The sequence below is a fragment of the Cetorhinus maximus genome, chromosome 4 (genome assembly GCF_964194155.1).
Source record: "Cetorhinus maximus chromosome 4, sCetMax3.hap1.1, whole genome shotgun sequence".
In the NCBI taxonomy this organism is placed as follows: domain Eukaryota; kingdom Metazoa; phylum Chordata; class Chondrichthyes; order Lamniformes; family Cetorhinidae; genus Cetorhinus; species Cetorhinus maximus.
This window is the reverse complement of record NC_135882.1, coordinates 48,496,674-48,522,374: the sequence shown is the minus strand read 5'-3', so window position 1 is coordinate 48,522,374 and position 25,701 is coordinate 48,496,674. Positions and strand designations below refer to the sequence as shown.

At 43.9% G+C, this 25,701-nt stretch overlaps 1 protein-coding gene across 2 annotated transcripts in view; it reads right to left on the bottom strand.

Moving 5' to 3' along the window:
• vps41 (VPS41 subunit of HOPS complex) overlaps positions 1 to 25,701 on the bottom strand; it is a 256,233-nt gene that overhangs the window by 51,450 nt on the left and 179,082 nt on the right. For both annotated transcript variants that reach the window (XR_013576374.1, XM_078540140.1), the window contains exons 12-17: positions 21,336 to 21,465; positions 19,022 to 19,137; positions 18,847 to 18,903; positions 17,028 to 17,089; positions 16,864 to 16,945; positions 7,902 to 7,994 (exon numbers count right to left, since the gene is read on the bottom strand). Coding sequence is in view for 1 of the 2 variants with exons in the window: in XM_078540140.1 (XP_078396266.1) it covers positions 7,902 to 7,994; positions 16,864 to 16,945; positions 17,028 to 17,089; positions 18,847 to 18,903; positions 19,022 to 19,137; positions 21,336 to 21,465 (540 nt within the window). In the remaining variant the exon portion in view is untranslated. The remainder of the gene's footprint in view (positions 1 to 7,901; positions 7,995 to 16,863; positions 16,946 to 17,027; positions 17,090 to 18,846; positions 18,904 to 19,021; positions 19,138 to 21,335; positions 21,466 to 25,701) is intronic.

Here is a 25,701-nt window from a genome sequence, read left to right as displayed (position 1 = left end):
ATATTGAAATGATGCATCTATTGCAGATCAGAAGCATTACATGTACACTGAATGGGAACAGTGCCTGTTAATCCAGTGAGACACTCTTCTAAATGAGTGAGATGAAGGCATATAGATCATCGTCATCGGGAAAACAAAGTACTTCAGTAGTTTTTAAAGGAATAGATTAGCCCAATATCTCCTAGTACACCGGTAAAATGACAGGTGCCACTCATGGTTCAGTGGTAACACTCGAGCCAAAGTCAAAATGTTGTGGATTCCAGTTCCTTTCCAACAGTTTGAGCACAATCTCGGTTGGCAGATTTCCTAAGGGGGTGCTACACAGTTGGAGGTGCCATTGGTCAGATGAGACGTAAAGCTAAAATGCTTGCCCTCTCATGAAAATGTAAAAATTGCACAGTGCTATTTGAAGAACAGAGGAGTTCTCCCTAGTGTCCTGGTAAGTATTTATCCCACAACTAACAATCACAAGATTATCTGGTTATTTAACTTATTGATATTTGGGGAACCTTGCTATGTGCAAACTGGCTGCTAAGTCTCCTATGTTACAGCAGCGACTACACTTCAAAAGTATTTCATTAGTTGCGAAGTGTTTTGAGGCATGTTGATAATCATAAAAGATTTTTTTGTTCTTAATAGTGTTACAAATAATTGACCTTTGTATTAATACAATCCCACCTGTTAGCCATCATTTTAAGCATATATGAGTTTGATGTGAATGTTCCATGGCAATTTTACACATACCAAATATTTCGTAGTGAACAGAAAACCACCCAGAAATATACCTACTATTCCCCTATACAATTTTTCATCTTGCAAAAGCAATTTTCAGTCATGCATAAAGTATTCCTACACCAATTTTAAATGAAGCACAATTGAGAAAACATATTTAAGTGGTTACAATTTAGGTGCTTTAAAAATGTCAAACAGCAGTATTCTTACACGAGCCCATCTTCCCTCCAAATTATTCATCTTCATGTCTTGTCTCTAAGAGTTTCCATCAGTAGTGCACAAGTAGTTTTAACTGGTCACATATAATACACATTGTAATGGCATCTCTTTCTGCCACCACACCAACAGCTCTGGAGTTCCCCAAAGATATATCCTTGGCCCCTTCCTCATCTACATATTTTTCCTTGATTGCATCAACCAAGAATACAATGTCAAGTTTTAAATGTATGCTGATGATACCCGGTTATGTTTCCATAGAACCTCTCTCAATTGCTCCATTGTCTCTATGCTGTCAGGCTTCTTGTCTGACATCCATTTTTGCCTGAGCTTCAATTTTGTGGCTACAGATAGGAAGAATGAAGCCATCATCTTCAATTCCCATCAACAACCCTGTATCCTTGTCACATACCCCATCCCCCTCTCCAGCCACCGTTTCAGGTGAATTATTTTCAACCTTGGCAGCCTATTTGACCCAGAGTTGAGCTTCTGTCCCCATATCCTCTTCATCACAAAGACTGTCTGCTTCCACCTCCATAACATCAGCTGCATTCACCTCTGCCTTCGCATATTGGCTACTGATATCCTCATCCAGGCCTTTTTCACCTCCAGATTCAACTACTGTAATGCTTGCCTGAATAGCTTCTCCCCCACCACACACTAACTTTAACTTATTAAAAACTCTGCTGTCCGGCTCCTATCCCACACCAAAGCTGCTCAGCCATCACCTCTACATTTTCTGACATTAATTAGCTCCAATTACTCCAACACTTTCAGTTTTAAAATTCTTATCCTTGTGTTTAAATGGCCTTGCACCATCCTATCTCTATGTGTTCCTCCAGCTCTACAATCCCCCCTGAACTCTCCATTCCTCTAATCCTGGCCTCTCATGCATACCCTTTCCTTTTGACTGTACTTCAGCCGCCTGTGCCCTGTGATGTGCAATTCTCTCCCTAAACCACTCCAATTCTTCAACACACACCTTTTTGATCAAGCTTTTAGTCACCCCATCCTAGTATTGCCCTCTTTCACTCAATACCCATTTTTCTCTGATTACACCTTCGTGAGACACTGTGGGAAGCTTTTCTACATTAAAGGCGCTATATAAATGCAAGTTCTAATAATAATGCCTTGCTCACTTCTCTGTTATGACCGGGTTGGGAGGAGTGTGCAAATTATCAAGCTCCACTACTCCACAGGCCGTACCATTAGTTTAAATGGCCAGTTGTGTACTTAATACTTCTAGTACCCAGGAGAGACTTCTTTCAAAAAACTCAATGATTAATTTATTTTAAAACAAAACTTCTTTTAACAAGTTTCAAGTACTAGTTAACAGACAATTGTAATCGGGAAGTATAACTTTCTATCTCTTCCTAAAGAATTCTCTTGCGTGCGCACGCACACACACACAGGACAGAATTTTCCCGTTGGCGTGCAGGGGCTGGCCCCGCACGCACATGTGTAAAAGGACGCGCGGTGATGTTGGTCAAGTGCCCCAACCTCACCGCACGCCATTGCGATATTTCGTTAGACAGGCACGCGATGCTCTCCCGCCATTAATTAACGGGCCATTTAAGGCCCTTGACGCTCCAATTGACCGTGACTTTTCGGCGCCCGTGCAATCTTTGGATCGGCGCATGGGCGTAATGGGCAGGCAGGTAGGACACATTTGTATAAACCTCATCCACGGGTGGGATAAGAGGGCTCAGTGGGGTGGCGAGTGTGCTCTGTCTAATATTGATGTTTCAAAATTTCTGAAACTTGCTTGATCTGCAATACTTCAAAACACATACCAGTTGCTTGGTCTAGACTCACAACCTTCAGGTCAGCACTCTGCAGTGAGGAATCTTTTTTGGGCCTACATGTTTCAGGAAGCTTTCCCTTAGCCTGGGAATGGGAGCTGAACTCTCCACTGGAGGCGCCTCCTTTGAGGAGGAAGGGAGGACTAGAAGGGGCAGGAGGCCAGGAGTGCATTCAGCCTCCAGAGGAGCCACCTTTGGGAGGTCAGTCGCAGGCACAAGGAGTGCAGGGCCAAGAGATAGTCCAAGGCGGAAGGGGCTGCAGAAGACACCACTATCCTGCTGCCAGGCGGTGAAGCAGCTACCTCAACATATCTGAGGTGCAGTGCCAAAGGAGGCTCTACCTCTCAAGGGAGACAGTCAACTATATCTGTCAGATGATTGGCCCTGAGATCTCCGCTAACTGTGTAGGTGGACATGCCAGTGGCTATGAAGGTCACAGCTGCCCTCAACTTCTATGCCTCTGGCTCCTTCCAGGGCTCGGTAGGTGATCTTATGGTGTCTCCCGATCAGCTGTCCACACCTGTGTCAAGCAGGTTACAGATGCTCTGTTCAGGCGTGCATTGACCTTCATCCACTACCGTTGGGACCAGGCAGGACAGACACAGCGAGTCAGAGGCTTTGCGGCCATTGCTGGCTTCCCCCGCATCCAGGGTGCAATTCTCTGCACACATGTGGCCATCGAGGCGCCAGCAGGTGAGCCCGGTGCCTTCGTCAACAGGAAGGGCTTCCACTCCATGAACGTGCAGATAGTGTGTGATCACAGGATGCTGGTTCTTCACGTCTGTGCAAGGTACCCAGGCAGCTCCCATGACGCCTATATCCTTAGACATATTCAGGCAAGCATTACAGTAGTTGAATCTGGAGGTGAAAAAGGAGGTGCCGGGGCTCTTCAGTGGCTCATGACGCCTCTCCGCGGTCCAAGAACAGAATCTGGGCAGTGGTACAATAGGAGCCACACCTCCACAAGGGCTGTGGTGAAGAGAGCCATTGGTCTTCTCAAGATGTGCTTCCGATGCCTGGGCTACTCAGGGGGCGCACTCCAGTACCCCCCAGATCACGTGTCGCTGATAGTGGTTGCATGCTGCGTTCTCCACAATCTTGCGTTGGAAAGGGGGACGCTGTGGACAACGAAGACGTGACGCATTGGCTGCAGATGCACACAATGAATCCAGCAGTGAGTCTGAGGATGACCACGGACAGGGAAATGCTGAGGGGGTACATGCTGACCCGGGCATACTCCAGCGAGGAGGGACAACCGGGAGGCTTTAATCCAACGAACCTTCAGCTAGCAAACCACATATGGGCCTCCAGGACAAGCCTGGGCTGTAGGCTCCATATTCGAGACACAAGTGCATAATTTGCCTGGTTTGGAACATTAACTAAGGTCCTTGTTAATAAAGCTGACTGTCCCACAAAGCACACATTACATTATTGGAAACCATCCACCTGCAGAACAAAAGAGGCAACCTCAGCCATGGTGACATTTCTGAATTTATTTTTGCAAACAAAGAAACTTAATGAAACAAAATAAAAAAGGTATTAAAAATCACACCAACTCATAAAAATCTCATTGCGGGCCAACACAAAAGCACCAGTTAAAACCCGTGGTGTGCCTAAGGTGCCTTATGTTTACGTTTTCGGGTGCTACGTCTTGGTGCTGAACCCTCGCTGGGACTAGCATCTGAGACAGCCTGCTGACTCTACTGTCCTGTTGGCCTCGATGACCTTGGCAGTCGTCCTCTGGCCCGTGGAACCTGTGCTGACCCCGCCTGGGAGGGAGCTGCCAGTTCCACAGCTGGCATCTCCCCAGTCGTCACAGCCTCATCGGATGCTACGGCCATTGGGAGAGGGGCGGAGGAGCCACCACCCTCATCCGGAGCGCCCTGAAAGGAGCTCGCAGAGATGACAGGCAGCTGCTGCACCAACGTTAGGTTGCTTCGGACCTCCCTGCTCGCCATAGATGGATGGGCACCGAGCTGGGAAACTTGGTGCCCAGGCCATCTCCCACACTGGCACTGACCAGCTGAGGTCAATGCCGATGTGAGGGCTTGCAGGTCCAAGCGCATCCCCAGGAAGCCCTGATGGGTCTCCTGGAGGAGCCTCTCCACGAGACTCGCCACTCTCTCCATGGAGGACGCATGGCGCTCGGACATGAGGCTCATTGCTTCAGTGATAGTCCGTGTAGACTTCTCCACCACGGACACCAAGCCAAGCATTGCCTCATGTATCTCTACCAGATGCTCCTGCACATCCAGCCGCAGTTCCTGCGTTTGCTGCATTGCGGACGACTCCAGAGGCACATCAGCAAGCCCAACTGAGCATGTGTCTGGTCCCCTGCAGTCCTTCGACTGCTGGCGTCATGGGCACTCTGTCTCTGCCAGCTCCTTCAGCGACTGTGAAGTGCCCTTCCACTGTGCCCCGGTACACTAGCCGATGCTTTAATTCCCACCGAGGTGCTAGTATCTGCGCTGGTGCCTGCCTGGCAGAGATGGTGTGACGCTGGTGAGACTTCAGGGCCCTCAGGTATGAGAGGGGACCCCTGTTGCTCCTCCTCCCGGCCCTGCTCCGCTGGTGCTGAAAAGAAGAACAAGGACATTGAATCAGTTAACGTGGAGACAATGTCAAAGTGCATCCCTGTCCCCCGGATCATTATGCGCTCATTCTTCCATGGCCATGGTCAAGCTATGTTGCAAACTTCAATCACTGAACATTCAGCACTGCCATGACTGTTGGGAGAACAATGATGACCTCACTGCTGGGCAAACATACCTGCCTGTGGCACCCCAGCCTCACCGACGCCAGTGGACCTGGGTAGATGGCGCCTCTCCAGATCAAGGGCCTCTTGCTCAAAGCAGCGGAGAATCGCCAACCAGGCCGGCCCTCCGCCAGTTCTCACCTGCTCGGCGGCATTATGTGCATTCTTCTCCTGAAAAGGAGAGAAGAGCATTGATTAGAGCTATTTGTACCTGCATTCTCTTCGTGGACCGCCCACCCCAACCAGAGTGGGACATTGGAGGGCTCCAGTGCCTCCTCACCACACTGCTGCCGAACACTCACACAAAGATGCTAGGCCTATCCCCACTCCGCCCTCCCACCATTGGCCAAATGCTGCCTACATTAAGCACCACACGGTCTAACCTTCCATAGCAAGGAGGCGCAAGCACATGGAGCGCAGAGGACAGCAGATCGATCGGTGCCACACTACCATGAAGCTCTCCTCCCAGCATGTCATCATCCTGACTTTGACATGTCCTGGAGTTCCAGCTCTGCGGCTAGGTGCAGCTCCTCCAGGTTGCCCCCAAAACAGTAATGTGGGTCTCACTGTACCACTTGCTGCGGGGACAGAACCCATCTCTTCACCACCCTCTCAGGGTGACCTTGGCATGGGCAATATCTGCTGGCCCACTCAGCGAAGGACGCTTGCCGTCAATGATTCAATGCAGTCACTACATTCAGACTTAGTCGGGGGGAAGGTGGGGGGGGGAGGAAAGAGTGGGGGTGGGGAGACGCCGGGGGAAAGCCTACCTGCTGGGTTAAGTGACCAATACCAACATGGTACTCACCCTTCCTGAGCGCAACAGGTCATTGAAGCGCTTGCGACACTGGATCCAGGTGCACTGCCCCACGTCGCGGGAGCTCACCATCTCTGCCACCTCCTCCAAGGCACGTTTAGTCATGTGGGGGGGCCTCCTTCTCCTGCCCTGGGATCCCAGGACCTCCCGCCGTGCTGACACCTCCTCGAGGAGGGCAGCAAGGCAATCATCGGGAAAACGAGGGGCACAGTGCCCCCCTGCCCTACCCTCCTGTCTGGCCTGCTCACCAGCAGCGCTCTGGGAAGCCCTTCCACTGGCCATAATTTGCAGCCTTTGAAAGGCTGCAGCAACTTTTTAAAAACAGGCCGCCGAGTCAGCATTGGACCCGGTGGTCTTTGTAGACCCACCGTCGCCTGCCCACTCCTGCTGTTCTAGGGAGTCGTGATTCACGCTGGGTGGGCCTTAATTGGCCTGCCTGTGTAAAATGGAGGCGTGGACCCGATCGCGGGTGGCGATTGGGTACGCACCCACCCCCGCCCGCTTCGCCCCCGCCTGCCAGAAAATTCAGCCCACAGAGACAAAGGACAAACAGATAGAGTATCTCTGCAGAGAAGGGTTTTGGAGGATGGATGTTATAAAATAAAGGATAAAGTCTGCAGAGACTTGATGCTGTCAACCTGGAGATCCCTCATGTGAAGACGGGTCGCTGGTCCTGGTGGGTGTCTGGAAGTTCTCACCAACTGGTCTCAGCTTTGCAGGTCCAAATGCAGACTAGTTACACTCAGATGAGGGTTCTCTGGTTACAGGTTGATAGCCACACACAATTTTAGGTAAAGTTAGAGAGAAGGAACCAGCTAAGGTAGCCTTCCTTCCTCAACTTGTTCTCCAACAAAATTGCCTTCAAAACCAGCAGGAACACAAGTTAAGTTTTTTTCCTTTCACCCACGTGATTGGCAGCAAGTTACCAGCCTTTTCAGTTTTTTCTCCCCATCAATTAAAGTGCTTGCAGTTCAAAACAAAACAACCAGATCTTACTCAGGTGATTTCTCGGAAGAGACCTGATGGCTAACAGTTCCAAGGTGAACTTATGACCTTCCATTAAAAAAAAATCCCAGGTTAGTATCCAAATGTCCAGATCATGCCATATCCTTCCATTTTGTAAAAGAAAAATTCAGTCTTGAGTGATAGGGTTCTAACACCTCCTTGTCACATATACCACAAATATAGCCCTGATTGCATCTCCATGTTACTTATAACACACGTATGGCTCAAATCATCCCTCATCACATAAACAAAGCTCTGATCATACGTTCTGTCACTTATAATTCATGTATGCCTCTATTCACCCCTCACAGATAATAATCACATTGCCCTAGGTATTATTTTAAAAATCGAATGCATTTGTACCTGTTATGGGGCTATGGAGTGCTGTAACAAGCTGCTATGTGGACTGTCATATCCCAAACTGCTGAACAACTACAGTCTGACAAAATATACCCAACCCAATTGAGAGTGAGTCGAGTCAGGGACTTAAAATAACCTCAGGAATTGGCAATTAAATGCTCAATCGCTTCAGTTACTGAACCAGCACCGTCATAGGAATTAAAAACCACCGTACCTCGTAATCACTCTCCAAGAACTCATACAAGATCATTTCGTATATAGCAGGCCTCAGGCGTAGGTCACCTCTGGGTAAGTACTGACTAATTGCCTAAAAGGAACAAGTTAACTTGGTATAAGTACATAGATCATTGTGTAAGAATTTTGACAACAGCTGATAAAAAAAACAATTAATTCCTTTCTTTTATTTTGTACCAAAGCCCTTTGAAACTGAAATGCATCTGGCTGTTTTGCAGAGTTTTACGCCCAACACAGGAGAAATTGCCGCACCAGTATACTCAGAAAGGAGGCCCCCAGAGCCGATTGTTATAAAGCTATAAGAGACGAAGGCTATTCAGAGCAGGAAACATTCCTTTGGGATCAGTGCTCACTCCATCCAAGGAAATCAAGCTCTCTTGTCTCCTACTAGATGTGATTGGACCAGAGCTGTGAGGCCAAAAATCTTTTTTTTTGTGTCTAGTCATACTTGACAGTCCTCGTGTAAGGTGGCTGTAAATCTTATAACTTCTGTCTTAAGGTTTAGATGAAAGGACTGTGTTAGTTTGTGGCTCCATCTTAGGGACACAGGATGCATTAGATCTCAATTTAAAGTTCTTTCCAAAGCACAGAATAATGTTTCTTCTTTCTGGCCATAACAGTACTGCTCGGGTTTGTAGTATAGTTTGCAGTCAAAAAAGCTATGAACAAAAAAGCTATCTAAAACCATAAAGTGCTTTTGTTAGAGATCCTCCAATAATTTGTCTTTGTTTCATGGATGTAAACCCCTCAAACTATTCAAGGGGCATTGGTTAATTGCCACACCACTAATTTTGAACGCATTTTGCACAGGAAGAATGTTCACAAGCATTACATTAGCAGATTTAACAGTTATAACACTAATTCCTCAAATGTTTTGGATTCATTGATGGTAAGGTAGACTTTCTAAAGATCACATCTTAAATCAGTGTACAGCATGACATTAATGATGATTATTGTTAAAGGAACTTAGAGACAACTCAGAGAATGTTTTTTGCATTAACAGCTGAGGTCAATAAATGGCCCTGTTTTACATGCCCCGACAATTTGGATAGTAGTACATTTCTAATTTAGCCTTCTCAGCACCAAGTTTGGATCACCAGAGTGACATGGTTATCTTTAATGCATCGATGCTGGATTGAATTAATCCTTGCTATCCATTTTGGTCAGTGTTTATGCAGATAGAGATGGTCACCTTTTGAACAGAGGTGGCTGCTTTTCTTGTTTTATCCAGTTAATTCTAAGTTTGAGAATTGCTTAAGAATCTGTTTGGCAACAGTTCTTTTTCTCTCTCTAGCTTTCTTTCCCTCTCTACGCATTTTTTCTGGGAGTTGTATATACTTTGGGTTTGTGCAAATATCCCAATTAGACAGTGGCTCCAATTTGACAGCTGTGTTTTCACCTGGTGATTCACACCTCACAAGTGAGCTTGAGCTGACACTGGTAGCAGGGGCAGCTTTTATCTTTATCCTTTCAGGGGGTGTGAGCATTCCTGGCAAGGCCAGCATTTGCTGTTTCATCCTAACTCTCCTTGAGGAAGTGGTGGTGAGCCACCTTCTTAAACCGCTGAAGTCCATCAGGTGTAGGTAGGAAGGGAGTTCCAGGACATTGATTCAGCCACAGTGAAGGAACAGCAATATAGTTCCAAGTCAGGATGGTGTATGGCTTGGAGAGGAACCTGCAGGTGGTGGTGGTCCCATGCATCTGCTGCTTTTGCCCTTCTTTGGCATTGGTGAGACCGCACCTGGAGTACTGTGAACAGTTTTGGTCCCCTTACTTGAGGAAGGATGTAGTTGCATTGGAGGCGGTTCAGAGGAGGTTGATTGATTCCAGAGATGCGGGGCTTGTCTTATGTGGAGAGATTGAGCAGTTTAGGCCTATACTCACTAGAGTTTAGAAGGATGAGAGGAGATCTAATTGAGGTATGTAAGATGCTAAAGGGGATAGACAAAGTAGACGTGGAGTGGATGTTTCCCCTTGTGGGGCATTCTAGAACGAGAGGCCATAGTTTTAGGCTAAGGGGTGGGAGATTTAAATCAGAGATGAGGAGGAATTACTTTTCTCAAAGGGTCGTGAATCTGTGGAATTCACTACCTCAGAGTGCAGTAGATGCCGGGACACTGAATAAATTTGAGGAGGAGATAGACAGGTTTTTAATTGGTAACTGGTTGAAAGGTTATGGGGAGAGGGCAGGAAATTGGAGTTGAGGCTGAAATGAGGTCAGCCTTGATCATATTGAATGGTGGGGCAGGCTCGAGGGGCTGAATTGCCTACTCCTGTTCCTAGTTCTTATGTTCTTAAGTAAAGGTCATGGGTGTGGAAGGTGCTGTTGCAGGAACTCACTGAGGCTCCTTCAATGCATCTTACAGACGATACACACTGCTGCCACTGTACTCTAGTGGCGGAGGGAGCGAATATTTAATACGAACATACGAGTTAGGAGCAGGAGTAGGCCACTCTGCCCTTCGAGCTTGCTCTGCTATTCAATAAGGTCACGGCTGATCTGACTATAACCTCCTGCCTACCCCAGATATCCTTTCACCCCCTTGTTTATCAAGAATCTATCTACCTCTGCCTTGAAAACATTCAAAGGCTCTGCTTCCACAGCCTTTTGAGGAAGGGAGTTCCAAAGGCTCATGACCATCTGAGAGAAAAACATTTCTTCTCAACTTTGTCTTAAGTTGATGACCCCTTATTTTTAAACAGTGACCCCTAGTTCTAGATTCTCCCAGAGGAGGAAACATCCTCTCCACATCCACCCTGTCAAGACCTCTCAGGATCATATAATTTTCAATCAAGTCGCCTCTTACTCTTCTAAGCTCCAGCCGATACAAGTCTAGCCTGTCCAATCTTTCGTGATAAGACAATCTGCCCATTCCTGGTATTAGTCCAGTAAACCTTCTCTGAACTGCTTCTAAAGTATTTACATCCTTCCTTAAATAAGGTGACCAATACTGTACACAGTACTCCAGATCTAGTCTCACCAGTGTTCTGTACAACTGAAGCATAACCTCCCTACTTTTACATTCAATTCCCTCACAATAAACAATGACATTCTACAGGCTTTCCTAATTACCTGCTGTACCTGCATATGAGCCTTTTGTGATTCATGCACTAGGACACCCAGATCCCTGATTCTCAGAGCTGTGAAATCTCTCACCATTTAGACAATATGTTTCTTTTTTATTCTTCCTGCCAAAATGGAAATTTTCACATTTTCCCACAATATACTCCATTTACCAGACCTTTGCCTACTCACTTAACCTATTTATGTCTCCTTGTAGCCTAAGTCCTCTTCACAATTTACTTTCCTACCTATCTTTGTATCATCAGCAAATTTAGCAACCATACGTTCTGTCCCTTCATTCAAATCATTTATATAGATTATAAAAAGTTGAAGCCCCAGAACTGATCCCAGTGGCACACCACTCGTTACATCCTGTCAACCAGAAAAAGACCCATTAATGGCTACCCTGTTTCATGTTAGCTAGCCAATCTTCTATCCATGCAAATACCTACACCATGGGCATTTATTTTCTACAATAACCTTTGATGTGGCACCTTATCAAATGCCTTCTGGAAATCTAAGTGCATCCACTCCTTTATCCACAGCATATGATTCCTTCAAAGAACTCCAATAAATTGGTCAAACATGATTTTTCCTTTACGAAGCCATGTTGACTCTGCCTGATTGACTTGAATTTTTCTAAGCGCCTTGCCATAACATCTTTACATTTTCCCTATGACAGACGTTAAGCTAACTGGTTCCTAGTTTCCTGCTTCCTGTCTCCCTCCCTTTTTGAATAAAGGAGTTACATTTGCTATTTCCCAATCTAATGGCATCTTTCCTGAATCCAGGGAGTTTTGGAAAATTAAAACCAACCCATCAACTATCTCACTAGCCACTTCTTTTAAGACCCTAGGATGAAGTCCATCAGGACCAGGGGTTTTGTTAGCCTGCAGCTCCAACAATTTGCTCAGCACCACGTCCCTGGTGACTGTAATTTTCCAGAGTTCCTTCCTCCCTTCCAATTGCTGATTTACAGCTATTTCTAGGATGTCACTTGCACCCTCTATAGTGAATGCCAATGCACAATACCTGTTCAATTCATCCGCCATCTCTTTATTTTGCATTATTAATTCCGTAGGCTCACTTGCTATAGATTCAACGCTCAGTTTGTTAACTCCTTTCTTATTTAAGTATCTATAGAAACTATTACTATCCTTCTTTATATTTCTAGCTAGCTTTCTCTTGTACTCTAATTTATCCCTCCTTAGTAATCTTTGTCATTCTTTGCTGTTCTTTATATTCTGCCCAATCGTCTGACTTGTCACCTGTCTTTACGCAATTATATGCTTTTTCTTTAAGTTTGATACTGTCTTTAACTTTTTTAGTTAATCATGGACAGTGGGTCCTTCCTTGGAACTTATTTCTTTCATTGGAATGTATCTATTCTGTGTAATCTGAAATATACCTTTAAATGTCTGCCGCTGCATGTCTATTGACTTATTCCTTAACCTCATTTGCCAGTTCACTTTAGGTAGCTCTGCTTTCATTCCCTTTTAAGTTTAAAATACTAATCTTGGATCCACTCTTCTCTTCCTCAAACTGAATGTAAAACTCCATCATATTATAATCACTGCTACCTAGGGGTGCCTTCACTGTGAGATTATCAATTAATCCTATCATGCTGCACATCGTTAAGGTGATGGATACAGTGCCGATCAAGCGGGTTGCTTTGTTCTGGATGGTGTCAGTCTTCTCAAGTGTTGCTAGAGCTACACTCATTCAGGCAAATGGAGCCTATTCATTCATACTCCTGAGAGTCAGGAGGTGGGTTATTTGCCACAAATTTCCCAGCCTCTGACCTGCTCTGTAGCCACAATGGCTAGTCCAGTTAAGTTTCTGGCCAATTGTAAACACAGGATGGTGATAGTGGAGGACTCAGCAATGGCAATGTCGTCGAATGTCAAGGGGAGATAGTTAGGTTCTTTCTTGTTTGAGGTGGTCATTGCCTGGCACTTGTGTGGTGCAAATGTTATTTGTGTCATGCTGAACAGACATGAGGACATCACAAACTTTTAAAAGCCTGTACGTCCTCTTTAAAAAAGGACACTGTTGATCTTTAAGATGGCTACCCACAGGTTACCTGACGTTTAGCACTGCAAGTTGGCCAAGCTTCAGGAAGCTTCTAAAAGGTGGATTACAATGCACATGCCTAGGCCACATCCTGGTAGAATGTCGCACCTGCCTTTGTCAGGACTTACCCCAAAGCAGAAAGGACAAAGCGGCCTCACTTTGTTTCCAGAACTACCAAATAACAAAGGAGAACTAACAAAACTGATTATGAACAAGGGAAGTGCAAAGGGCCTCTACTGTGTGGATGGGTTTTTGACCATGGAACTCCATTAACATGAATAGACGATCAATTGTTTTCCATTGTGTATTAATGGCCATTCATTACATGGCCCAAACTCTTTGATTTTTGAAAGCCTTTTACTATATGTGAGGATGGATTTTTTAAAAAAAATTTTGGGAATGTGGTGATATTCTGTAAAGATGGCTGTGTGTGTGTGTGTGTGTGTGTGTGTGTCCATGATTAATTAAACTGGGTGAAGGATTGGTAAAGATAGCTTGTCTGTGCGAACTGAGAGATGAAAGGTAAAGGTGCTAGACGCACGCATTTGTAATGAGAAGCCATGGTAAAGTGGGCTTATAAATAAATAGATTAGGTTTACAAATTTGCATTAAGAGATAGATAGATTTTCAACTGTTGAGTTTCAAAGGGGAGTAAGGGGCTTTTATAACTTGCAAAGCTTTCATAAGTAAACAAGGGAAGGTTATTAAATTGTATTTGACCTGAAAGGGGAGGCAATAGGAAAACATGAAATATTTTATATTTTGGAAAAGTGGAGTTCAAAGACACGCTGAGGACAAGGGAATCGAAGATGAAAGGGAAAAAGGATATTTAAAGAAATATGTTGAGTTGTGCTGAGTTGTGTTGGCTGTGTGGAGGAGGCATCCTGGGACCAGCTCAGTGTTGAGAGAAGTTGTGAAATCTGAAGCAGCCATCCAGAAACCAGGAAAGTCTTTGTTTCAGAAAGCAATCTTGTTTCTGCATATTCTTTGATTTCCAAAGCAGAGTGGAAGAGAGTGAGAAGTCATTTGGTATACCTTTACTAAAGTGACAGCAGTTTTGCCTTGGGTAATATTACTGGACTTTTAGAGCTATAAATCTATAAGAGAGTGTTGCCAAGAAGGCGTTTACTTTTATGTTCTGATCAAGTGGGTTCTTTTGGGGAGGTTTTGTCAGACTATTTTAACTGTGTAATTGTAATTTTAATCCTATGTGCTTGTTTTCTTTTATTCTTGTTAATAAATCTTTTAATTTTTAAAATCCCAAAAGTGTTACTGGAATTCTATGCTTCTGGGATCAGTAGGTTTTTTCTCGTTTTCAGAATGCAAAAAAAAAGGTTATGATCAGTAAGGCAAGTTTCCTTCTTGGATTTGGCTTGCTCAGCAAACAACATCGACTGTGGTTATAACATATAAGCCCTGCTTGCTTTTTGCAGCAGAATGCAGAGTAACATTAGAAGGGATCTGGCTATAACATCTCACCTTCTATCAAGCCAGAAGGCTTAAAGTTTTAAAGCCTCCTTGAAAGTCTGTTTCCAAAAGATCCAGAGTTGCCTGAAAAAAAGGAAACTGTTTCTCTGGCTATAAGCGTCATCAAGACTGTCTACTCTGCTTGCTGTGCATCTCTCATTCCAAAGAAACTCCACAAAATCCTGTCTTTAGCTATCTGGACTTGTCCGAACTTCAGTTCCCGAGTGGAAAGCCCCTATTACTGGACTCTTACAAACATGTGAACTGTTAACTATTCTGTTTGGCTTTAACATTCGTAGAAGTGAAATTCCTTTCTTTTACTGTATCTTCCTTGTGTGTATGCGGTGTGTGTAAAGTAGCGGTAAACCTTTCTGGAAAAAATGCTCATGAATAAATAATGCTCCTGGTTTTAAAAATCCATGAAAGTCTGCTGCTTGTGACTCTGTAAAAACTGACCACACACAAATGGGGTTTGGACCTCAGCCTTATTTAAATTAAATCACACAGATTACAGAGAGCAGGGTAGAAGAATTAGGGTGCTTCAGTCTGTCTCCCCTATCTGTAACACTTGCCACTGATCAGCTTAAGCCTACACACTAATCTGACTCAGAACTATGTTGCTATTCCTTTACTGTTGTTGGGTCAAAAGCCATACAACCTGTTCCACTTTGAGGTGCCTCAATACAATTGCAATACTCTTGATATTCACAATATACATTCCTTTTCAGGCATATAGTCCGAGGGCAACATATTGCAAATGAAATATTACAGAAGGTGAAGCAGAACTCAACTTTTCTCCAGACAGCATGTTGCACTCTCAGGCATCTCAATACATTTTCAATATTCTTGACATTTGCAATATGCATTCTTGTCAGGAATACAACCGTGCGGTTTTACATTGTTTCCCCTCAGTGTACTATGGCTGAAAGGCCTTAGAAGGCGATCTTTTCCCATTGCACCTGTGGCAGCTGCCCCAAGCTTTAGTGCATTCCTCAGCACGTACCTTTCCTCTTTCTCATTTACATGCTGCCCCTCAGTGGGTTCATCTGAAAACATGGTGTCCATTTCCACATTTGCATTGACAACTCCCAACTTCACAGCACCACCACCTTTCTCAACCCTTTCACTGGGTCTAAATTGCCTGACGTTCAGTACTGGTGAACAGAAATTTCCTCCAAGTAAACATTGGGAAGACCAAAGTCATGGTTTTTCAGTCCCCGTGACTAACTTTGTTCCCTATCAAGCTGCTCTATCCCTCTGCCTGGCAACTGTCTGATGTTGAACCAGATTGTTTGCAACCTCGGTGTCATATTTGTCCAGGAGATGAGCTTCCAAACACATACCTGTGCTTTGCCTTGTTGCGTCCTCTCTTAATTATATTAAGGCCCCTGTAAAAGGTCCTGCTTATCTCCAAGTTTTAGATCTGCAGAAGCAACCTGAAGCATTGATCTACCTTTACTATTTTGCAGATACTGATAGGCTTGCTATACACTGCCAGCATTTACCATCTTTTAGCTCAGCAATACATGCTGAATGTGTCCTTTCAGTCATTTTCGGATTTGAAGGTAGTCTTACAAACTGCTTAATTGGAAAATATATCAGAACATCGTGGATGAAAACTAACAGCGGAGTACTTTAATTTTTAAGGCTTGTACACTTTTATTTGCTGCTGGGATGTCTGGTCTCATTTGTGGACTATATCAGAGAGTGGGGCCTTACTACTGTTCTATTGATAAAGTTACTTTTAATGGCCCTAAATTACCACACAAATATATCTCTGTGGAGTTTCTTCATTGATTATTTTTTCCTCCCCCTGCACCCAATGAAGAAGGTTCCTGTGCCCAGGATTTCTTACAACGTAAGCTGCTTTTGTATCAGAGCCAGGCATGAGGAGAGTAAGCTGTCCATGTAGTGTCCAGTGCACAATAGTGACTTCACAACTTAATGTCCACAATTAGCAGCGTGCATATGTGAGAAGGGTAAAAAATGTAAAAGTTCTACATTCATCTAGTTGCTGACTGCTGAAGATACAAACTACAGGAATCAACTATGGAACATCAATACAAAAGCAGTTTAAGGTTTAATGCTCAGTAACTCAGTGAATTAAACCTGCATCATGCTGCTTGGTTGCATTTCACTTCACTGCACCACCAAGCTACAACTTATAAATTTGGTTTTATGTTGACACAAAAAGAAACTCAAAAAGGCAAATTATATAAAACCCGAAATTTTCCAAGGAAATGGATTTTAGAGGTTTATTACTCATTTACAGAAGTTTCTTACTATGAGCCATTACCACCCTATTAGGCATCACAACGCCAACATATGCTGTACTTACTTTAAGTTGCCCTATCTTTTTAAATCGGTACACTTCATTTTCCCAGAGATCCATGTTTTTGCCAAGAATCTTCTGACATTTTCTAGAAGACAACAGCGCAAACATTAAAAAAAACATGAAATTTCCTTCGAGGTAATCTTTAAAAATATGTTAACATGCATTACCTTGCAGCTCCATGATAGTCTCCCTTGTCCACCAGGTAGTTTACATAGGCTCTGCCAATATCCTACAAAATGAAAGGCCATCAAAACAGATATTTAATTCTGTACTGACATATTTCAATGTGACATATTATCATCTATTGTCGACCAGATACTTGAATATCTTTGTCATTTAGAATGCACTGCCTACTCGCTCACAATTACCTTCAAGTTTCCATCTTCTGTTACTCTAGCTGTGGCCTATTGAGTGACAGTGGTCACAATGGGTTGGGGGAGGGGGGTCAAATCACCTGTGTTCTCTGCTCCTCTCCCATTTACATTGGAAAAGGAGTAGGCTATTCGAGTAGCCCCTCAAGCCGGTTCAGCCATTTAATTAGAATTTGACTGCTGTGTACCTCAGAGCTAATTTCCAGCCTTTGATCCATATCCTTTCCTTATAAACATCTGTAAACCTCTGCCTTGAAAACTTCAACTGACCTAGCTTCCAGAGCGTTCTTGGGGAGAGAACTCCAGGTTTCCACTGCCCTTAGTATTAAATGGGAGTATTAAATGGGGGCTTTCACCCCCGAATGGCCTGTAAAATCTCTGTTCATAATGTGAAATTCCACTGAACGACAAAGCTCAGCTTTGTGCCAAATACATCAAATATTGTGACAAATTCCAGTTGTAGCCCGAGTAAACTGTAATGCCTTCTCTTTTAACTCCTACACTGTTACCTCTGGTGTCTCCCAGCTCCCACACCTCTATCTCTGGTATTCCCCAAGGATCTATCCTTGCCCTCCTCCTAATTCTCATCTGCATGCTGCCATTCAGCAACATCTTCCAAAAATGCAGGAGTTTCCACATGTATGCTGGAAACACCGAACTCTACCTCATCACTAACTCCTTCAACTCTGGCCTCCTTCTGCGCTGTAAAGATTCTGTGATTCAAATTGCTTGCCCAACATCCAATACTGGATCAGCAGAACTTTTCTCCAACTAAATATTGGGAAGAACCAAGGCATCGTTTTCTGTTCCCACCACAAACTTTGCTTGCCACCCACCGAATCTATCCCTATCCTGGAAATTGTCTGAGGATGAATCAGGCTGTTCACAACATTGGTGTCATACTGGACCCCCGAGATGAACTTCCAACCACCATATCTGTACCATCAATAAGACTGCCTATTTCCTCTCCCATAACATCTGTCGACTCCTCCCCTGCCTCAGCTCATCTGGTACCGAACTCCTCATCCTTGCCTTTGGTACCTCTAAATTTCCGTGCTCCAATATCGGCCTTCTACATTCTATCCTTAATAAACTTAAGGTTATCCAAAATTCTGTAGCCCATGTCCTAACTCCCGCCAAGCCCCACTCACTTATCACTCCTGTGCCTGCTGACCTACACTGAGGCATTGCTTTATCCGGAGCCAAATTTAAAATTCTCATCCTGTTTTCAAATCCCTCCATGGCCTTGCCCCTCCCTATCTCTGAAATCTCATCCAGCCCCACAACCTTTTGAGATATCTGTGCTGCTCTAATTATGGCCACTTGAGCACCCCCAATTTAAATTGCTAAATTGGTGGCTGTGCTTTTAGCTGTCAAGGCCCTAAACATTGGAATATCTCCCCCTAAGCCTCTTTACCTCTCTCTTTCCTCCTTTAAGACACTCCTTAAAATCTATCCCTTTGACCGGGTTTTTGATCATTTGCCCTAATATCTTTTGATTTGGCTAGCTCTCAAATTTTGCTTTATAATATTCTTATGAAGCACCTTAGGATGTTTAACTACTTTAAAAGTATAAATGCAAGTGTTGTTATTTACTACCACGTGCTTGAGTTACCAGTATATTATGTCTTTTTATATTCTTCTGGCTAATTTCGGCTGCCATCATAGCTTCCTAAAACACAAAAAGAAAAAAGAAAAATTGGCTAGCCATTTCAGAATCCAGCATTAAAAAACAGCTTTTATCATCATTTTGATACATAGGAATAAACGTAAAGGAAAAGAAAACTTACTTCATACTTCTTTTTTCCAAGTAGCCATTCAATATGGTCATCTTGGTCCCGCTCCTTTGCCACAACAATGTCCCTTGGGCTGATGATATAAAACAGCGATTCGCCGTCAGAGTGTTCTGTATGAGAGAAAGGGTATTTTTCTTTTAAATTAAACCAAACACATTTATACAAATTGCTTTGCAAATTAAATTTTAATTTTGAAGTAGTAAACCATCACTGAAAATTTGCACCAAGTGTATATCCATATGGGCAACAATTCTGCATCTATCATAGCGGCAAGTGGGAAAATATCCTGCACAAAATTCATGTCAAGATTACAGTAGCAAAAAATGTCATTATGAAAAACATAGATCAAATCAATTACTGTTAAATGAATGATGCTGATTTGTTTGAAATATTATCAAAAAGCCACTGAATGAATAAGTAACAAATAGGTAGGAAAATTACAATGAAGAGGCAGCAAACAACTGCATTAAACAACAAGCAAACAAGTGGTATCACTGAAGTAATTCCAAAAATCTTCTGAAAATATTTTCGGTCACTGTCTATTATTATTAGGCTTGTATCATAACAAACATGTAAAAATAATTCATGGAAAAATTATTTCAATAGATTCATAAAATAGAACTCATGGGTCCTTTTGTAGCACAATCTTCTTCATTCAGTGCTGACACTCTTGTCTGACTCAAAAGGTTGTGATTGCAAAAACCCCATTAGAGACTTCAGCCCACAATCTGTGCTGATCCTTCAGTACAGCACTTCAGGTGCTGTCTTTTGGGTGAGTTGTTAAGCTGCAAACCTCTCTGTCCTGTCCTGTCCAGACCTTTTCTGGACGTAGATCATCACATGACATTACTTGAAGATCAACGACGTTGATCCTGTCCAATATTAATCTCTTAGCTAAACATTAGTAAACAGGATTATCTGGTCATTTATTTGATCGTTATTTGTTGGAGCAACTTGGTGTGCAACTTTGCTGCTCTTTTTCCTGCATTACAACAGTGACTAACTTCAATATTATTTAATTAGCTGAAAGGGGCTTTGAGTTGTTCTGAGGTTGTGAAAGAGGCTATAGAAATACAAGCTTTTTCTTTCCATATATGAGAGACTTATAGGAGTGTGAGTCACTTGTCAAGTTTGCTTTAAACTGAATTGAAATCTGATGATTTTGTTATTGTTGTGGATTGAAATCCTGACTTTTACTGGATTAGTGTCATTAGATTTACCAAAAACTGCAGATATAATTTTATTGTTAAAGTCACATTTTGGGGAAAGAAAGGATCAAAAAAATGCACAAAATCTGAAGTGTAAAAAAAGATGTTATGAATGTATATTTCTAAATATAATTTGAAATTCACTGTACTCTTATTCTTGAGGAAGAATCATATGGGCTAAATTTGTGGAATCACACGCCCAGTAGCGAGTCTGACTGTTCGGGAATTTGAGCTCCCTGAGATTCCTGGAAAATTGTTGGGAGTGTGTACCCAATTCCAGAGTTGCACTCTTGATGGCTGAGGATCCCAGACAGTAACAGAAATTTACAAAGTTACTCCATGAAGGTCTGATTAAGAGAAGCACAAGGCAATAACATAAACATATTATGTTCTAACTTTGCCCCAACATTTTTAGAAATTAAACTAAACTACTTTCTTTGCTAATCTCCCCTTCCAGGGCTGACACTTAACTTCCAGCCACTTGAAAAATTGTCATTTAAGGATGTGGGAGTCTGCACAGTGAGTGTTGGTAGGCTATTTAAACAGAGTGCATCATAGCCAAGCTTGATCCTGTCCTCAAGTAATGCCAGCACATCTGTACTTTCCAGTGGCGAGCATTAGGTAGAAATCAGGAGTGGGAAGCCTATAGACCAAGACCACAATACCAATTGTAGTCTCCCAAACACAACCTGTGCTGAGGTTAGCAAACCTTTAGGTTATATGATTCAGTGCTACAAGAGGCACTGAGCTAGAGAGATCTAAATTGATTTGCACTTGACCTGGCTATGTGACTGTTCTCAAATTGAACTGTGGTAGGCAACAGGATGGATGATTGGTAAATATTCTGCAATTTTACCCCCTTATCAAATGCTATAGCAGAATTTCATAGAGCTTGTTGGTTTGGGTAAGACTGATGGCTACTTTCAAACTGATCTATAATTCAATGCAATGTTCAAATAAGGTTGATTTGTTCATTTTGGTACCTGACTGTATGAAACAAAATCAGTTTTCATAGGCTGTGTTAAAACCTACACGCCTGTTTTCCTATGTCCCGTACAGCAAAGCTTATTTTCAACAGTTAATTACGGTCTATTTCTCACCTAAGCTGTAGTCTCTGCATTCATTTTCTTGGAAACCTCTTACAGATAGAGCATCAGAAGATATCTCCTCATATGAATCAGGCAAGTGGTGAATGATGTCAAGTCGAGGTCTTGCACAGTGTTCTTTATCCTATTGCACAAAGAAAGAGTATCTTATTTCTTGTTCATGTAAATGCAGAAAAAAACACTGCCCTCCACCTCTTGATTTCTTCTCTCAACATATCTCCCATCAATGCTAACCACTGTTTGATTCATTGCGCTTCCATGATGCACAATGGAACCTTCCGGTCCATTTTTATTTAAAAGTTTCCCTCATAATTTAACTAAAAGCAACAAACTTGCCCTCCATTGCAAAATGGATTCCAAATGACAGTGGAAACTGGGCTATTATCTCCGGTCTTCTGATGCATAAGTCCATGCCAGGATTCAGCCCTGACACATGATCATCACTGATTCTTTTTAACCATGTTTAAAAGTCACTCATGTAGACACTCTGACATTAACAACAAATGTCTGGAATCATCTGTTCCTGTTGGCGGCGGCCATCATGGCGAGCGTGAGTGGACAATATGGCAAGACGACCAAAAATTGGTTTTACGGCGTTATGAAACTAGTTTGCGGTCGCCCATTCCGCCCATCAATGGAAGGTCACGTTTCTTGCCGTCCGAAGTCAGGAACTTAATTTTAACGCATTTGCATCTCATTATTGTGGCTGCACACCACATCCCCCCACATCAAATTTACCTCCCACGTCGACATGACTTTAGAATGGTGTGATTTCTGACTGCCTTTAAAAGGCATGCACCTAGCGAGCTGAACTTCGAGGGGAACTTAGAGGTCAGTGCACACAACCCTTGTGCAGCGCTCACGAGGATCGCCCGTAGGACATCAAGGAACAGGCGCTGCGCATTTGGGGGGAGTACAGGCGAGTCGCTTTTTCCCGGCTGGCTTTCAGCGCGGTGCTGGGGCTAGGGCTCCAGTGTGGGTGAGGCTGGTGGGAGGACAAGACAGCACAGACTGAAGGAAGGAAGTACGGAAGCACATGTCGGGCGTGGGGGGTGTGGAGAAAGAGGGCGAGGAAAGCAGCCGTGCACTTGGGAAATCAAAAGTGAGCATTCTTCCGCAGCTGAGGCCGTTCAGCAGCAGCTCCAAAGACATAAAGCAAAATACTGCAGATGCTGGAAATCTGAAACAAAAACAGAAAATGCTGGAAAAACTCAGGTCCGGCAGCATCTGTGGAGAGAGAAACAGAGTTAATGTTTCGAGTCCGTATGACCCTTCTTCCGAGCTGAAGAGAAGTGGAGATGTAATGAAATTTATACTGTTTAAGGGGGGTGGGGCAGGTGGAGCTGGATAGAAGGCCAGCGATAGGTGGGGACAAAGGAGATATTGACAAAGATGTCATGAACTAAAGGACAAAGTGGGTGTTAATTGTAAAAACAAAAAGCTAAAAGCTACTGCGGATGCTGGAAATCCAAAACAAAAACAGAATTACCTGGAAAAACTCAGCAGGTCTGGCAGCATCGGCGGAGAAGAAATCAGTTAACGTTTCGAGCCTTCATGGCCCTTCGGCAGAACTGAAGCATAGTTAGAAGAAGGGAGAAATATAAATTGGTTTAAGGTGGGTGGGGGTGGGGGGAGAGAGACACATTGAGGGTGTGGTAATTGTGGAGATGAGCAGATAATCAAAAGATGTCACAGACAAAAGGGTCAAAGAGGTGTCGAAGGTGGTGACATTTGTCTGAGAAAAGTGCTAATTAAGAATGGAAGACAGGATATTCAAAGTACAGCTCTAGTGAGGGTGGGGTGGAAAGACTAACAAGGTTTTAGTTTAGATTTAAAAATAATGGAAATAGGTGGGGAAAGAAGAATCTATATAAATTATTGAAAAAAAAGGGGAGGGGGGGAAGAAACGGGGTGGGGATGGGGGGAGGGGGAGTTTAAGATCTAAAGTTGTTGAATTCAATATTCAGCCCGGAAGGCTGTAAAGTGCCTAGTTGGAAGATGAGGTGCTGTTCCTCCAGTTTGCGTTGGGCTTCACTGGAACAATGCAGCAAGCCAAGGACAGACATGTGGGCAAGAGAACAGGGTGGAGTGTTAAAATGGCAAGCGACAGGGAGGTTTGGGTCTTTCTTGCGGACAGACCGCAGGTGTTCCGCAAAACGGTCGCCCAGTTTGCGTTTGGTCTCTCCAATGTAGAGGAGACCGCTGTTAATTGTAGTGCTTAGTGCTAAAAAAAAGTGCTGATAATGGTATAAAGGTAAGAAAGCAGAATGTGATAATAGCAGAACAAAGGTGACATTGTGTGAAAGAACATGGAACAAGTAACAGATAGCCCTGTAGGGGATGGGGTGGGAAAAAGATAGAAAATAGGATAGAAGGGGGGATAAAACTGCAGATAAATGAATAAAAATGAGTGAATAAAAAAAATAAAAACGTAGAAAAAAAGGGATTAGAAAAAGGGGGGTGAGGATGGAGGAGAGAGTTCATCGTCTGAAGTTGTTGAACTCAATGTTAAGCCCAGAAGGCTGTAAAGTGCCTAATCAGAAGATGAGGTGCTGTTCCTCCAGTTTGCATTGGGCTTCACTGGAACATTGCAGCAGGCCAAGGATGGACATGTGGAACGCCTCTGGTCTGTCTGCAAGCATGACCCAGACCTTCTGGTCACTTGCCATTTCAATACACCATCCTGCTCTCACGCCCACATGTCCATCCTTGGCCTGCTGCAATGTTCCAGTGAAGCCCAATGCAAACTGGAGGAACAGCACCTCATCTTCCGATTAGGTGCTTTACAGCCTTCCGGACTTAACATTGAGTTCAACAACTTCAGATGATGAACTCTCTCCCCTCCATCCTCACCTTTTTCTAATCCCCTTTTTTCTACATTCATTTTTATTTTTTATCCACTTATTTTTACTTATATTCATTTATCTGCGGTTTTATCCCCCTTTTTATTCCCCACTTCAATCCCATTTTCTACCCTTTCTTTCCCCCACCACCGCCTCGTCTCCCATCCCATCCCTTACAAGGCCATCTTTTACTTGTTCCATGTTGTTCTTTCACACAATGTCACCCTTGTTCTGCTATTATCACATTCTGCTTTCTTGCCTTTATGCCACTATCAGCACCTTTTTTAGCAATGACCACTACAAATAACACCCCTTTGTCCTTTAGTTCAAGACATCTTTGTCAATCCCTCCTTTGTCCCCACCTATCGCTGGCCTTCTATCCAGCTCTACCTGCCCCACCCCCGCTCCCCTTCAACAGTATAAATGTAATCACATTTTCACTTCTCTTCAGCTCTGAAGAAAGGTCGTACGGACTCAAAACGTTAATTCTGTTTCTCTCTCCACAGATACTGCCAGGCCAGCTCCATCGACATGCTTGGAGTCGGGCCTTTGAAGCATTCCTGCCCACACAAGCAATGCAAAAGCATGAATATGCTACCAAACGCTCGAGAACTTATCATCTCTCGGGCACAGGCTGCGCGTTTTAGGGGCTGCAGAACAACTGGACAATTGGGCAAGTTGCACAATCCCCTTGCGAAAAGTGGCCATGGCGCAGTCAAAGTGGAGGTGCTCAGAGCCCGTTGTGATGTCTTTATTAAGGTTTGGACTAGAATTCCTCATGGCTTAAGCTAGCAGTGCAGCCTTGCAGCGTGAGTTAGGAGAATGCCTGCGCCTGAGCCGATAGCACAGCATGCATTCCAGTGGCTGAAGACGCCGCCAATCAGTCGTGGAGTGGGATCGGTTTCGGAAAGCCATGAAGCACACAAAACACTGGCCATCCAAGTGGTGGCCAGCACTCTCCAGCAGGCGTGAAGGAGCCTTGAGACTCAACCAAGAGCGGTCCTTAGGGCGCATATGCAAACCCATGCGCCTCTCTCTTTAATCATGCAAGAGGAGAGCATCAGGATCATGGAGCCTGGTGATTTAGTGGTATGCCTCATGGCTTACAGGAGGAAGAGAAGAGTGCAATGGAGGCACCTGGGTCACCAATGGGAGGAGCATCACCCTCAAAATGAAGGTGTGGAAGGGCTTCCTGCGCATGCAGCTGAAGATCCACAGCAAGCCGTTGCTCATAGGCGTCTCGCTAGACCCAAGATCTATAGACAACACTTGTCATTCCTGCAGATGACTAAAAACCAGTGTCGTTGAAAACTGCACAACTGGGGAACTGGTCAGTTACATATGCCACCTGCTGCAGAATTTGGCACCACGGGGACATGGAGGGCATCCACTGCCAGTGGCTATGAAAGTGATCATGGCGCTCAACTTTTACACCAGTGGCTCCTTCCAGGGCTCTTGGAACTCACAGGTGACCTGTGCAGGATCTCGTAAGCCTCCACCAACAAGCACATCCAGGA